Here is a 15,039-nt window from a genome sequence, read left to right on the forward strand (position 1 = left end):
TGTAGCTATCCTCACCTCCTCTTCCTCCCTCAGTGCAGCTATCCTCACCTCCTCTTCCTCCCTCAGTGCAGCTATCCTCACCTCCTCCTCCTCCCTCAGTGCAGCTATCCTGGCCTCCTCTTCCTCCATCAGTGCAGCTATCCTCACCTCCTCTTCTTCCCTCAGTGCAGCTATCCTCACCTCCTCCTCCTCCCTCAGTGCAGCTATCCTGGCCTCCTCTTCCTCCCTCAGTGCAGCTATCCTCACCTCCTCTTCCTCCCTCTGTGTAGCTATCCTCACCTCCTCTTCCTCCCTCAGTGCAGCTATCCTCACCTCCTCTTCCTCCCTCAGTGCAGCTATCCTCACCTCCTCCTCCTCCCTCAGTGCAGCTATCCTCACCTCCTCTTCTTCCCTCAGTGCAGCTATCCTCACCTCCTCCTCCTCCCTCAGTGCAGCTATCCTCACCTCCTCTTCCTCCCTCAGTGCAGCTATCCTCACCTCCTCCTCCTCCCTCAGTGCAGCTATCCTGGCCTCCTCTTCCTCCATCAGTGCAGCTATCCTCACCTCCTCCTCCTCCCTCAGTGCAGCTATCCTCACCTCCTCTTCCTCCCTCAGTGCAGCTATCCTCACCTCCTCTTCCTCCCTCAGTGCAGCTATCCTCACCTCCTCTTCCTCCCTCAGTGCAGCTATCCTCACCTCCTCTTCCTCCCTCAGTGCAGCTATCCTCACCTCCTCCTCATCCCTCAGTGCAGCTATCCTGGCCTCCTCTTCCTCCATCAGTGCAGCTATCCTCACCTCCTCTTCCTCCCTCAGTGCAGCTATCCTCACCTCCTCCTCCTCCCTCAGTGCAGCTATCCTGGCCTCCTCTTCCTCCCTCAGTGCAGCTATCCTCACCTCCTCTTCCTCCCTCAGTGCAGCTATCCTCACCTCCTCTTCCTCCCTCAGTGCAGCTATCCTCACCTCCTCCTCCTCCCTCAGTGCAGCTATCCTGGCCTCCTCTTCCTCCATCAGTGCAGCTATCCTCACCTCCTCTTCCTCCCTCAGTGCAGCTATCCTCACCTCCTCTTCCTCCCTCAGTGCAGCTATCCTCACCTCCTCTTCCTCCCTCATTGCAGCTATCCTCACCTCCTCTTCCTCCCTCAGTGCAGCTATCCTCACCTCCTCCTCCTCCCTCAGTCCAGCTATCCTGGCCTCCTCTTCCTCCCTCAGTGCAGCTATCCTCACCTCCTCTTCCTCCCTCAGTGCAGCTATCCTGGCTTCCTCTTCCTCCCTCAGTGCAGCTATCCTCACCTCCTCCTCCTCCCTCAGTGCAGCTATCCTGGCCTCCTCTTCCTCCCTCAGTGCAGCTATCCTGGCCTCCTCTTCCTCCATCAGTGCAGCTATCCTGGCCTGCTCTTCCTCCCTCAGTGCAGCTATCCTCACCTCCTCTTCCTCCCTCAGTGCAGCTATCCTCACCTCCTCTTCCTCCCTCAGTGCAGCTATCCTGGCCTCCTCTTCCTCCCTCAGTGCAGCTATCCTGGCCTCCTCTTCCTCCCTCAGTGCAGCTATCCTGGCCTCCTCTTCCTCCATCAGTGCAGCTATCCTGGCCTCCTCCTCCTCCATCATTGCAGCTATCCTCACCTCCTCTTCCTCCCTCAGTGCAGCTATCCTCACCTCCTCTTCCTCCCTCAGTGCAGCTATCCTCACCTCCTCTTCCTCCCTCAGTGCAGCTATCCTGGCCTCCTCTTCCTCCCTCAGTGCAGCTATCCTCACCTCCTCTTCCTCCCTCAGTGCAGCTATCCTCACCTCCTCTTCCTCCCTCAGTGCAGCTATCCTCACCTCCTCCTCCTCCCTCAGTGCAGCTATCCTGGCCTCCTCTTCCTCCATCAGTGCAGCTATCCTCACCTCCTCTTCCTCCCTCAGTGCAGCTATCCTCACCTCCTCCTACTCCCTCAGTGCAGCTATCCTGGCCTCCTCTTCCTCCCTCAGTGCAGCTACCCTCACCTCCTCTTCCTCCCTCAGTGCAGCTATCCTCATCTCCTCCTCCTCCCTCAGTGCAGCTATCCTGGCCTCCTCTTCCTCCCTCAGTGCAGCTATCCTCACCTCCTCTTCCTCCCTCAGTGCAGCTATTCTCACCTCCTCTTCCTCTTCTACATAGAAACGTTTGAAGTTTATCAAGCTCATCTTTAATCTGCATAGCAAAAAAAAAAGTTTGTTAAACCAAGATGATTTATTGAAGGAAGTCTAAATAGAGTATTTATAAACAACTCACAGATAAAGTTGTTATTTCTGTTTCTTTGAGACTTATCCTCCAGACAGAAAAGGCTGACATTCTCACAGTGCAGACTGCAGAGCACCTCAGACTCTGTTGCTGGACCTCTTGGGTTTCTTTCCTGTAAGAAGGCCTCACACTGGTTCTTTGGAGCCAAGTTAGGGGAAGCATCCTTCAAGGGATTTATCCCCCACTCTCCTTCTGTCTCCCCCCCCTCTCTCCATCCCTCTATTACACTCTTTTTCTCTACCACCCTCTCGCTCTCACCCTTCTTTTCTCTCTCACAAACACACATACCCAACATGTTCCATCACTGACAAGCCCCACTCCCCAGGTGAATACACTGTAGCCCTGGGTGCAAACACTGTCTTTATTGAAATGTAGAGCTGCAAGCAGGACTCAGGTGACTGACAGTGGCTAGATGTGGCATGACAACAAACCCAGGAACAGACATGTTAATTGGTGACATGCTGACAGCCTTGTCTTGGGGCTTTTCATTTCCATCTTCCTGTGTGTGTGTGTGTCCTTAGCGTGGAACCTTCTGAGACAACATACAAACGTTTCACAACAAACCACGGTGGCCATTTTTACAAAACATTAGAGAAAATAAAAAGTATAGAACTATTACAACAAGCAACAAAAAATGGCAGTCATGACATCACATTGTAACCGGGCAATGCCAGTATGAAGTTAACATTTGTAAAGCCTGACAGACATGATAAATACATGTGAATATCAACAATATGTACATGTTTAAAAAAATAAAGGAAATAAGTTGCAATTTACAGCTTCTAACACCATGGGTCTGGTTCTAACACCATGGGTCTGGTTCTAACACCATGGTTCTAACACCATGGGTCTGGCTTTAACACCATGGCTCTAACACCATGGGTCTGGCTCTAACACCATGGTTCTGGTTCTAACACCATGGGTCTGGTTCTAACACCATGGCTCTAACACCATGGGTCTGGTTCTAACACCATGGGTCTGGCTCTAACACCATGGGTCTGGCTCTAACACCATGGGTCTGGCTCTAACACCATGGGTCTGGCTCTAACACCATGGGTCTGGTTCTAACACCATGGGTCTGTCTCTAACACCATGGGTCTGGTTCTAACACCATGGGTCTGGTTCTAACACCATGGCTCTAACACCATGGCTCTAACACCATGGGTCTGGCTCTAACACCATGGGTCTGGCTCTAACACCATGGTTCTAACACCATGGGTCTGGCTTTAACACCATGGCTCTAACACCATGGGTCTGGCTCTAACACCATGGGCCTGGTTCTAACACCATGGGTCTGGTTCTAACACCATGGGTCTGGCTCTAACACCATGGCTCTAACACCATGGGTCTGGCTCTAACACCATGGGTCTAGTTCTAACACCATGGGTCTGGTTCTAACACCATGGGTCTGGCTCTAACACCATGGTTCTGGTTCTAACACCATGGGTCTGGTTCTAACACCATGGCTCTAACACCATGGGTCTGGCTCTAACACCATGGGTCTGGCTCTAACACCATGGGTCTGGTTCTAACACCATGGGTCTGGTTCTAACACCATGGGTCTGGCTCTAACACCATGGGTCTGGCTCTAACACCATGGGTCTGGCTCTAACACCATGGGTCTGGCTCTAACACCATGGGTCTGGTTCTAACACCATGGGTCTGGCTCTAACACCATGGGTCTGGTTCTAACACCATGGGTCTGGTTCTAACACCATGGTTCTAACACCATGGCTCTAACACCATGGGTCTGGTTCTAACACCATGGGTCTGGCTCTAACACCATGGGTCTGGTTCTAACACCATGGCTCTGGTTCTAACACCATGGGTCTGGCTCTAACACCATGGGTCTGGCTCTAACACCATGGGACTGGCTCTAACACCATGGGTCTGGCTCTAACACCATGGGTCTGGCTCTAACACCATGGGTCTGGCTCTAACACCATGGGTCTGGTTCTAACACCATGGCTCTAACACAATGGGTCTGGTTCTAACACCATGGTTCTAACAGCATGGCTCTAACACCATGGGTCTGGTTCTAACACCATGGGTCTGGCTCTAACACCATGGGTCTGGTTCTAACACCATGGCTCTGGTTCTAACACCATGGGTCTGGCTCTAACACCATGGGTCTGGTTCTAACACCATGGCTCTAACACCATGGGTATGGCTCTAACACCATGGGTCTGGCTCTAACACCATGGGTCTGGTTCTAACACCATGGCTCTGGTTCTAACACCATGGCTCTAACACCATGGGTCTGGCTTTAACACCATGGGTCTGGTTCTAACACCATGGGTCTGGCTCTAACACCATGGGTCTGGCTCTAACACCATGGGTCTGGCTCTAACACCATGGGTCTGGCTCTAACACCATGGGTCTGGCTCTAACACCATGGGTCTGGCTCTAACACCATGGGTCTGGTTCTAACACCATGGGTCTGGTTCTAACACCATGGGTATGGTTCTAACACCATGGGTCTGGCTCTAACACCATGGGTCTGGTTCTAACACCATGGGTCTGGCTCTAACACCATGGGCCTGGTTCTAACACCATGGGTCTGGTTCTAACACCATGGGTCTGGTTCTAACACCATGGGTCTGGTTCTAACACCATGGGTCTGGCTCTAACACCATGGGTCTGGTTCTAACACCATGGGTCTGGTTCTAACACCATGGTTCTAACACCATGGCTCTAACACCATGGGTCTGGTTCTAACACAATGGGTCTGGCTCTAACACCATGGGTCTGGTTCTAACACCATGGCTCTGGTTCTAACACCATGGCTCTGGTTCTAACACCATGGCTCTGGTTCTAACACCATGGGTCTGGTTCTAACACCATGGCTTTAACACCATGGGTCTGGCTCTAACACCATGGGTCTGGCTCTAACACCATGGGTCTGGTTCTAACACCATGGCTCTGGTTCTAACACCATGGGTCTGGTTCTAACACCATGGGTCTGGTTCTAACACCATGGTTCTAACACCATGGCTCTAACACCATGGGTCTGGTTCTAACACCATGGGTCTGGCTCTAACACCATGGGTCTGGTTCTAACACCATGGCTCTGGTTCTAACACCATGGGTCTGGCTCTAACACCATGGGTCTGGCTCTAACACCATGGGTCTGGCTCTAACACCATGGGTCTGGCTCTAACACCATGGGTCTGGCTCTAACACCATGGGTCTGGTTCTAACACCATGGCTCTAACACCATGGGTCTGGTTCTAACACCATGGTTCTAACACTATGGCTCTAACACCATGGCTCTGGCTCTAACACCATGGGTCTGGCTCTAACACCATGGGTCTGGCTCTAACACCATGGCTCTGGTTCTAACACCATGGGTCTGGCTCTAACACCATGGGTCTGGCTCTAACACCATGGGTCTGGTTCTAACACCATGGCTCTGGTTCTAACACCATGGCTCTAACACCATGGCTCTGGTTCTAACACCATGGGTCTGGTTCTAACACCATGGGTCTGGTTCTAACACCATGGGTCTGGTTCTAACACCATGGGTCTGGTTCTAACACCATGGGTCTGGTTCTAACACCATGGGCCTGGTTCTAACACCATGGGTCTGGTTCTAACACCATGGGTCTGGTTCTAACACCATGGGTCTGGTTCTAACACCATGGGTCTGGCTCTAACACCATGGGTCTGGCTCTAACACCATGGGTCTAACACCATGGTTCTAACACCATGGGTCTGGTTCTAACACCATGGGTCTGGTTCTAACACCATGGGTCTGGTTCTAACACCATGGGTCTGGTTCTAACACCATGGGTCTGGTTCTAACACCATGAGTCTGGTTCTAACACCATGAGTCTGGTTCTAACACCATGGGTCTGGTTCTAACACCATGGGTCTGGATCTAACACCATGGCTCTGGCTCTAACACCATGGGTCTGACTCTAACACCATGGGTCTGGCTCTAACACCATGGCTCTGGTTCTAACACCATGGGTCTGGCTCTAACACCATGGGTCTGGCTCTAACACCATGGGTCTGGTTCTAACACCATGGCTCTGGTTCTAACACCATGGCTCTAACACCATGGCTCTGGTTCTAACACCATGGGTCTGGTTCTAACACCATGGGTCTGGCTTTAACACCATGGGTCTGGTTCTAACACCATGGGTCTGGCTCTAACACCATGGGTCTGGTTCTAACACCATGGGTCTGGTTCTAACACCATGGGTCTGGCTCTAACACCATGGGTCTGGTTCTAACACCATGGATCTGGTTCTAACACCATGGCTCTAACACCATGGGTCTGGCTCTAACACCATGGGTCTGGCTCTAACACCATGGGTCTGGTTCTAACACCATGGCTCTGCTTCTAACACCATGGGTCTGGTTGTAACACCATGGGCCTGGTTCTAACACCATGGGTCTGGCTTTAACACCATGGGTCTGGCTCTAACACCATGGGTCTGGTTCTAACACCATGGGTCTGGTTCTAACACCATGGGTCTGGCTCTAACACCATGGGTCTGGCTCTAACACCATGGGTCTGGCTCTAACACCATGGGTCTGGTTCTAACACCATGGGTCTGGCTCTAACACCATGGGTCTGGTTCTAACACCATGGGCCTGGTTATAACACCATGGGTCTGGTTCTAACACCATGGGTCTGGCTCTAACACCATGGGTCTGGCTCTAACACCATGGGTCTGGTTCTAACACCATGGGTCTGGTTCTAACACCATGGGTCTGGTTCTAACACCATGGGTCTGGTTCTAACACCATGGGTCTGGCTCTAACACCATGGGTCTGGCTCTAACACCATGGGTCTGGCTCTGACAACATGGGTCTGGCTCTAACACCATGGGTCTGGTTCTAACACCATGGGTCTGGCTCTAACACCATGGGTCTGGTTCTAAAACCATGGGTCTGGCTCTAACACTATGGGTCTGGTTCTAACACCATGGGTCTGGTTCTAACACCATGGGTCTGGTTCTAACACCATGGGTCTGGTTCTAACACCATGGGTCTGGCTCTAACACCATGGGTCTGGTTCTAACACCATGGTTCTGGCTCTAACACCATGGTTCTGGCTCTAACACCATGGGTCTGGCTCTAACACCATGGGTCTGGTTCTAACACCATGGCTCTAACACCATGGGTCTGGTTCTAACACCATGGGTCTGGTTCTAACACCATGGGTCTGGTTCTAACACCATGGGTCTGGCTCTAACACCATGGGTCTGGCTCTAACACCATGGGTCTGGCTCTAACACCATGGGTCTGGTTCTAACACCATGGGTCTGGCTATAACACCATGGGTCAGGTTCTAACACCATGGGTCAGGTTCTAACACCATGGGTCTGGGTCTAACACCATGGGTCTGGTTCTAACACCATGGGTCTGGTTCTAACACCATGGGTCAGGTTCTAACACCATGGGTCAGGTTCTAACACCATGGGTCTGGATCTAACACCATGGGTCTGGTTCTAACACCATGGGTCTGGTTATAACACCATGGGAATGGTTCTAACACCATGGGTCTGGTTCTAACACCATGGGTCTGGCTCTAACACCATGGCTCTAACACCATGGGTCTGGTTCTAACACCATGGGTCTGTCTCTAACACCATGGGTCTGGTTCTAACACAATGGCTCTAACACCATGGGTCTGGTTCTAACACCATGGGTCTGGTTCTAACACCATGGGTCTGGTTCTAACACCATGGGTCTGTCTCTAACACCATGGGTCTGGTTCTAACACCATGGGTCTGGTTCTAACACCATGGGTCTGGCTCTAACACTATGGGTCTGGTTCTAACACCATGGGTCTGGTTCTAACACCATGGGTCAGGTTCTAACACCATGGGTCTGGTTCTAACACCATGGGTCTGGTTATAACACCATGGGAATGGTTCTAACACCATGGGTCTGGTTCTAACACCATGGGTCTGGCTCTAACACCATGGCTCTAACACCATGGGTCTGGTTCTAACACCATGGGTCTGTCTCTAACACCATGGGTCTGGTTCTAACACAATGGTTCTAACACCATGGGCCTGGTTCTAACACCATGGGTCTGGTTCTAACACCATGGGTCTGGTTCTAACACCATGGGTCTGGTTCTAACACCATGGGCCTGGTTCTAACACCATGGGTCTGGTTCTAACACCATGGGTCTGGCTCTAACACTATGGGTCTGGTTCTAACACCATGGGCCTGGTTCTAACACCATGGGTCTGGCTCTAACACCATGGGTCTGGTTCTAACACCATGGGTCTGGTTCTAACACCATGGGTCTGGCTCTAACACCATGGGTCTGGCTCTAACACCATGGGTCTGGCTCTAACACCATGGCTCTAACACCATGGGTCTGGTTCTAACACCATGGGTCTGGCTCTAACACCATGGCTCTAACACCATGGGTCTGGTTCTAACACCATGGGTCTGGTTCTAACACCATGGGTCTGTCTCTAACACCTTGGGTCTGGTTCTAACACCATGGGTCTGGTTCTAACACCATGGGTCAGGTTCTAACACCATGGGTCTGGTTCTAACACCATGGGTCTGGTTCTAACACCATGGGTCTGGCTCTAACACCATGGGTCTGGCTCTAACACCATGGGTCTGGTTCTAACACCATGGGTCTGGTTCTAACACCATGGGTCTGGCTCTAACACCATGGCTCTAACACCATGGGTCTGGTTCTAACACCATGGGTCTGTCTCTAACACCATGGGTCTGGTTCTAACACCATGGCTCTAACACCATGGGTCTGGTTCTAACACCATGGGTCTGGTTCTAACACCATGGGTCTGGTTCTAACACCATGGGTCTGGCTCTAACACCATGGGTCTGGCTCTAACACCATGGGTCTGGCTCTAACACCATGGGTCTGGTTCTAACACCATGGGTCTGGTTCTAACACCATGGGTCTGGTTCTAACACCATGGGTCTGGTTCTAACACCATGGGTCTGGCTCTAACACTATGGGTCTGGTTCTAACACCATGGGTCTGGTTCTAGCACCATGGGTCTGGCTTTAACACCATGGGTCTGGTTCTAACACCATGGGTCTGGCTCTAACACCATGGGTCTGGCTCTAACACCATGGCTCTAACACCATGGGTCTGGCTCTAACACTATGGGTCTGGTTCTAACACCATGGGTCTGGTTCAAACACCATGGGTCTGTCTCTAACACCATGGGTCTGGTTCTAACACCATGGCTCTAACACCATGGGTCTGGTTCTAACACCATGGGTCTGGTTCTAACACCATGGGTCTGGCTCTAACACCATGGGTCTGGCTCTAACACCATGGCTCTAACACCATGGGTCTGGTTCTAACACCATGGGTCTGGTTCTAACACCATGGGTCTGGTTCTAACACCATGGGTCTGGCTCTAACACCATGGGTCTGGCTCTAACACCATGGGTCTGGCTCTAACACCATGGGTCTGGCTCTAACACCATGGGTCTGGTTCTAACACCATGGGTCTGGTTCTAACACCATGGGTCTGGCTTTAACACCATGGGTCTGGTTCTAACACCATGGGTCTGGTTCTAACACCATGGGTCTGGTTCTAACACCATGGGCCTGGTTCTAACACCCTGGGCCTGGTTCTAACACCATGGGTCTGGTTCTAACACCATGGGTCTGGTTCTAACACCATGGGTCTGGTTCTAACACCATGGGTCGTGTTCTAACACCATGGGCCTGGTTCTAACACCATGGGCCTGTTTCTAACACCATGGGTCTGGTTCTAACACCATGGGTCTGGCTCTAACACCATGGGTCTGGTTCTAACACCATGGGTCTGGTTCTAACACCATGGGTCTGGTTCTAACACCATGGGCCTGTCTCTAACACCATGGGTCTGTCTCTAACACCATGGGTCTGGCTCTAACACCATGGCTCTAACACCATGGGTCTGGTTCTAACACCATGGGTCTGTCTCTAACACCATGGGTCTGGTTCTAACACCATGGCTCTAACACCATGGGTCTGGTTCTAACACCATGGGTCTGGTTCTAACACCATGGGTCTGGTTCTAACACCATGGGTCTGGCTCTAACACCATGGGTCTGGCTCTAACACCATGGGTCTGGTTCTAACACCATGGGTCTGGTTCTAACACCATGGGTCTGGTTCTAACACCATGGGTCTGGCTCTAACACTATGGGTCTGGTTCTAACACCATGGGTCTGGTTCTAACACCATGGGTCTGGCTCTAACACCATGGGTCTGGCTCTAACACCATGGGTCTGGTTCTAACACCATGGGTCTGGTTCTAACACCATGGGTCTGGTTCTAACACCATGGGTCTGGCTCTAACACTATGGGTCTGGTTCTAACACCATGGGTCTGGTTCTAACACCATGGGTCTGGCTCTAACACCATGGGTCTGGTTCTAACACCATGGGTCTGGCTCTAACACCATGGGTCTGGCTCTAATACCATGGGTCTGGCTCTAACACCATGGCTCTAACACCATGGGTCTGGCTCTAACACCATGGGTCTGGTTCTAACACCATGGGTCTGGTTCTAACACCATGGGTCTGTCTCTAACACCATGGGTCTGGTTCTAACACCATGGCTCTAACACCATGGGTCTGGTTCTAACACCATGGGTCTGGTTCTAACACCATGGGTCTGGCTCTAACACCATGGGTCTGGTTCTAACACAATGGGTCTGGCTCTAACACCATGGTCTTGTGTTGTCAAGAGGAAGGCTAAAAGGCAGACTCCTGAAGGCACAGTTGGTTAACCCATTCAACACAGTAGAACCAAGCCTCAACCCTTCACCCTTGACCCCAAAGACTTGTCCTATGGAACATAGGCTCCACCCCCCCGTATGCCACCGACCCCATCTACACACACAAACACAGCACTCTCAACATCCAATGAGACAAACTCTCAGCATTACAAGTAACATGATCGATCTCATCGATCAATCAATCAAATTTGTGAAATAAACATGAGAAGCTACACTGAGTGTATTAAACATTAGGAACACCTGCTCTTTCCATGACAGACTGACCCGGTGAATCCAGGTGAAAGCTATGACCTCTTATTGATGCCACTTGTTAAATCCACTTCAATCAGTGTAGATGAAGGGGAGGAGACGGGTTAAAGAAGGATTTTTAAGCCTTGAGACAATTGAGACATGGATTGTGTATGTGCCATTCAGAGGGTGAATGGGCAAGACAAAATATTTAAATGTCTTTGAACAGGGTATGATAGTAGGTGCCAGGCGGACCGGTTTGAGTGTGTCAAGAACTGCAACGCTGCTGGGTTTTTCACACTCAACAGTTTCCTGTGTATATCAAGAATGGTCCACCACCCAAAGGACATCCAGCGAACTTGACACAACTGTGGGAAGCATTAGAGTCATCATGGGCCAGCATCCCTGTGGAATGCTTTCGACACCTTCTAGAGTCCATGCCCTGACGAAATTAGGCTGTTCTGAGAGCAAAAGGGGGTACAACCCAATATTAGGAAGGTGTTCTTAATGTTTTGTACACTCAGTGTAAGACAAGTGTTTGGAAACAGAAAAGACGCTGAAAGTTCAAGAGCTCACTTGTTCTCAGAGGAAGGACAGAAAGCAAACTGCCATGCAGTGTGTAGCTATGGTTCTGCCATGTTTTCCCATCATGCATTGAGACATTCCTCTGCAACCATCGATGAGAAGGTCTTCTTGTGGATACAATCTAATGTCATAATTCAATTAAAGTAAACTTCTTTCATTTGTGGATATGTACTATGCTTAGAAATAGTTTCTGAAATGTCGTGTAAATGTACCAATGTCTCTGAATAAACATATATTAACAAAGAAATTAAATATATTTATAAATAACACATATTTACAGCAGGACTTTTGGCATCCATGTTTCTCTGGTTACACCTTTTGGAGTGGTTTGAGAAACCCTGTTGGAGTGTATATGGATCATGGACATGTAAGCATGACCAACAGAAATGCCAAACTTGTAAACAGATGATTTGGCAAAATCTTTCAGATCTCAGTTGAAAAAACAAACAAGTCTTTGCTAGCATATGATCAATTATTATTATACAGAGGTCAAATACATAGGTCAAATACTTGAGCTGTGCTTGATTTAGTTTGCCTGGTACATCGGAGACAATAGAATAGTCCCAAAGGTGCAAGATCCAAGCTAAATCAAGTGCACTTCTAAAAACCTAAAGTGTTTGAATGTATTTGATCCAGATCTGCTGTTATATAACTATCCTGTATTCAAAGGACTCGTGGAAACTCCTGAACACAATACAAAGAAAGACTATGTACAGATTTAGTCTCTCAACTCTCAACGCAACCTTCCAATAAACTGTCTCGTCTTTCTTCTGCAGTTAATCGGATTTCTGTACACCCTCTTTCACCCACTCCCACTCCCTCCTCCATTCAGTAGACGTCTCCATCCATCTCTCCTGTGATTGGTCAACAGATGAACATCCCACTCTCCAATCCTCATCTGTTTTTCAATTGGCAGTTAGATGAACCACTCTTTCTTTGATTCCTCTATGGTTTCCGGGTTGGTTTCGGCGCAGATGATGGTGGTGTCTGCTGATTCGCCACTGGCTGGCTCCGCCCCTTTTGATTCATTGGTGTGGTAGGAGCCCTTGTGACGGAACATGTAGCGAATCAGGAACGCCAGCGTGCACAGGACGGTGAAGATCACCACGGCAATGATACCTGGGGGCAGATATAAATAAGTAGATTTAGAAATAGTTTGAAAATAATGGATATTTTTTTATAAAAAAATTATAATAATAATTTAAGGCGTGCTTAATTTTGCGGAAAGAATGTTGCTTCCATCAATGTAATTGTCTGCATCATTTCCAATCCCCCATATATTTTTTGGGGAAATATATATATATCCATACACGCATGCATACATATACACATATATACATACACATACCTATATAGACATACATACTTTTTAAAAGAATATACCTTTATTATTATTCCCAGCAAACCCTACCACCGATCCCCCAATTGGAGTAAACTAATAAACACTTCGGCTTTACCTTCAATTTATACATCTTATACACATTTTACAGACACAGTCTACTTTACAATAGTTCTCTGACTTGTTTGTTCCTTCCTCTATTTCTGATGTCCATCCAGTTTGATTTCTATTTGTAACTGTGCTATTTCACAAAAGTTCCGAACCTATATACATTTTACAGATCCGGTATGTTTTACATTGTTTATCTTGTTATTAGTCCCACCCTTCAGCTCCATTCAACCCCTCCCATCTATCTCTCAACATTATCCATTTTGGATTTCTATTTGCCATATATTTTTCAACTGTGCTGTGATGCTTCACAAAAGAATTGAACATTTCTATTCTCATAGCTTCTACAGATTGTAAATTTAAATTGAAAAATTCCAAGTTTTGAATCCGGCGTTGTTTTGCGTATCAATTCATAAACCATGTGCCATGGAATGGGTACATCGAAAATCTCTTCCCAACTATTTTGCAATTTATATGGCACAGCTGTCAGTTTTTTGGTCCTTAAATTAAATTGGTATATGTTTTTATGTATCACACTTTTCTTTAACCATTTATGTTCTTTAATACAGGGCCGACATACAAGTTCCTTACTTTTTTCCCCTTCTACTTGCCTCTTCCATTTTTGTGGTAATGCTGCAATGAATTGGTTGTAATTTTGGGTAGAGCAGACATTTCCATATGTCTGTGTTAGCTGCATGTGTGACATAACTCCACCAGTCCTATTTATGATATCATTCACTAAAATTATACCCTTTTTTTATCAATTAGTATATTTGAATTTAACCACAAGATTTGTTGTACTATTTGTTCCGTCCTTTCAGGTGGATTAAACTGAAATTGCAACCAACTTTCTAAGGCGTGTTTAAAAAATAAAGATATTTTGGAGATGATTTCCTTTTCAAACAACCGAAAGTGAGCAGGTGTAATCTGAATTAAGGGAAAAAGGCCCTTCTTGAACACAAGATGAGACATTCGTACCAATTTACTAGAGAACCAGTTTGGATTTAAGTATACCTTTTGTATGCCTGATGCCTTTAGTGAGAGGTGGATATGGATATGCTTTAATATTTAATAATTTCTGCCCTCCGAATTCATATTCGTTATATAAATAGGCCCTTTTGTTTTTATCTGGCTTGCCGTTCCAAATAAAATGGAATAATGTTTGTTCATATCATTTAAAAAGCAGGTCACTAGGTGTAGGCAAAACCATAAGCAAATAAGTCAACTGTGATATGATTAAAGAGTTAATTAGGGTGATTTTTCCAAAATAGACAGGTATTTTCCTTTCCATTTCAAAATAATGGATATTGATAGAATGTATATTGATAGATATTGATATAATGTATATTGATAGATATTGATAGAATGTATATTGATAAATGGATATCGAAAGATATTGATAGAATGGATATTGATAGATATTGATATAATGTATATTGATAGATATTGACAGAATGTATATTGATAAATGGATATTGAAAGATATTGATGGAATGGATATTGATAGATATTGATAGAATGTATATTGATATATATTGACAGAATGTATATTGATAAATGTATATTGACAGATATTGATAGAATGGATATAGATAGATATTGATAGAATGTATATTGATAAATGGATATTGAAAGATATTGATAGACATTGATAGAATGGATATTGATAGAATGGATATTGATAGATTTTGACAGAATGGATATTGATAAATGGATGTTGATAGATATTGATAGAATTGATAGATATTTATAGAATGGATATTGATAAATGGATATTGAAAGATATTGAT

General features: G+C 47.4%; 1 protein-coding gene across 1 annotated transcript in view; it reads right to left on the bottom strand.

Annotated features, from left to right (window-relative positions):
- Positions 1-2,586: 2,586 nt before the first annotated feature.
- Positions 2,587-15,039, bottom strand: part of LOC129859026 (contactin-associated protein-like 2) — a 14,578-nt gene continuing 2,125 nt past the window's right edge. The window contains exon 3 of the mRNA XM_055928336.1: positions 2,587-12,921. Coding sequence (XP_055784311.1) covers positions 12,719-12,921 — 203 coding nt within the window. The 3' untranslated portion in view covers positions 2,587-12,718. The remainder of the gene's footprint in view (positions 12,922-15,039) is intronic.

This window comes from Salvelinus fontinalis, chromosome 7 (genome assembly GCF_029448725.1).
Source record: "Salvelinus fontinalis isolate EN_2023a chromosome 7, ASM2944872v1, whole genome shotgun sequence".
In the NCBI taxonomy this organism is placed as follows: Eukaryota; Metazoa; Chordata; class Actinopteri; order Salmoniformes; family Salmonidae; genus Salvelinus; species Salvelinus fontinalis.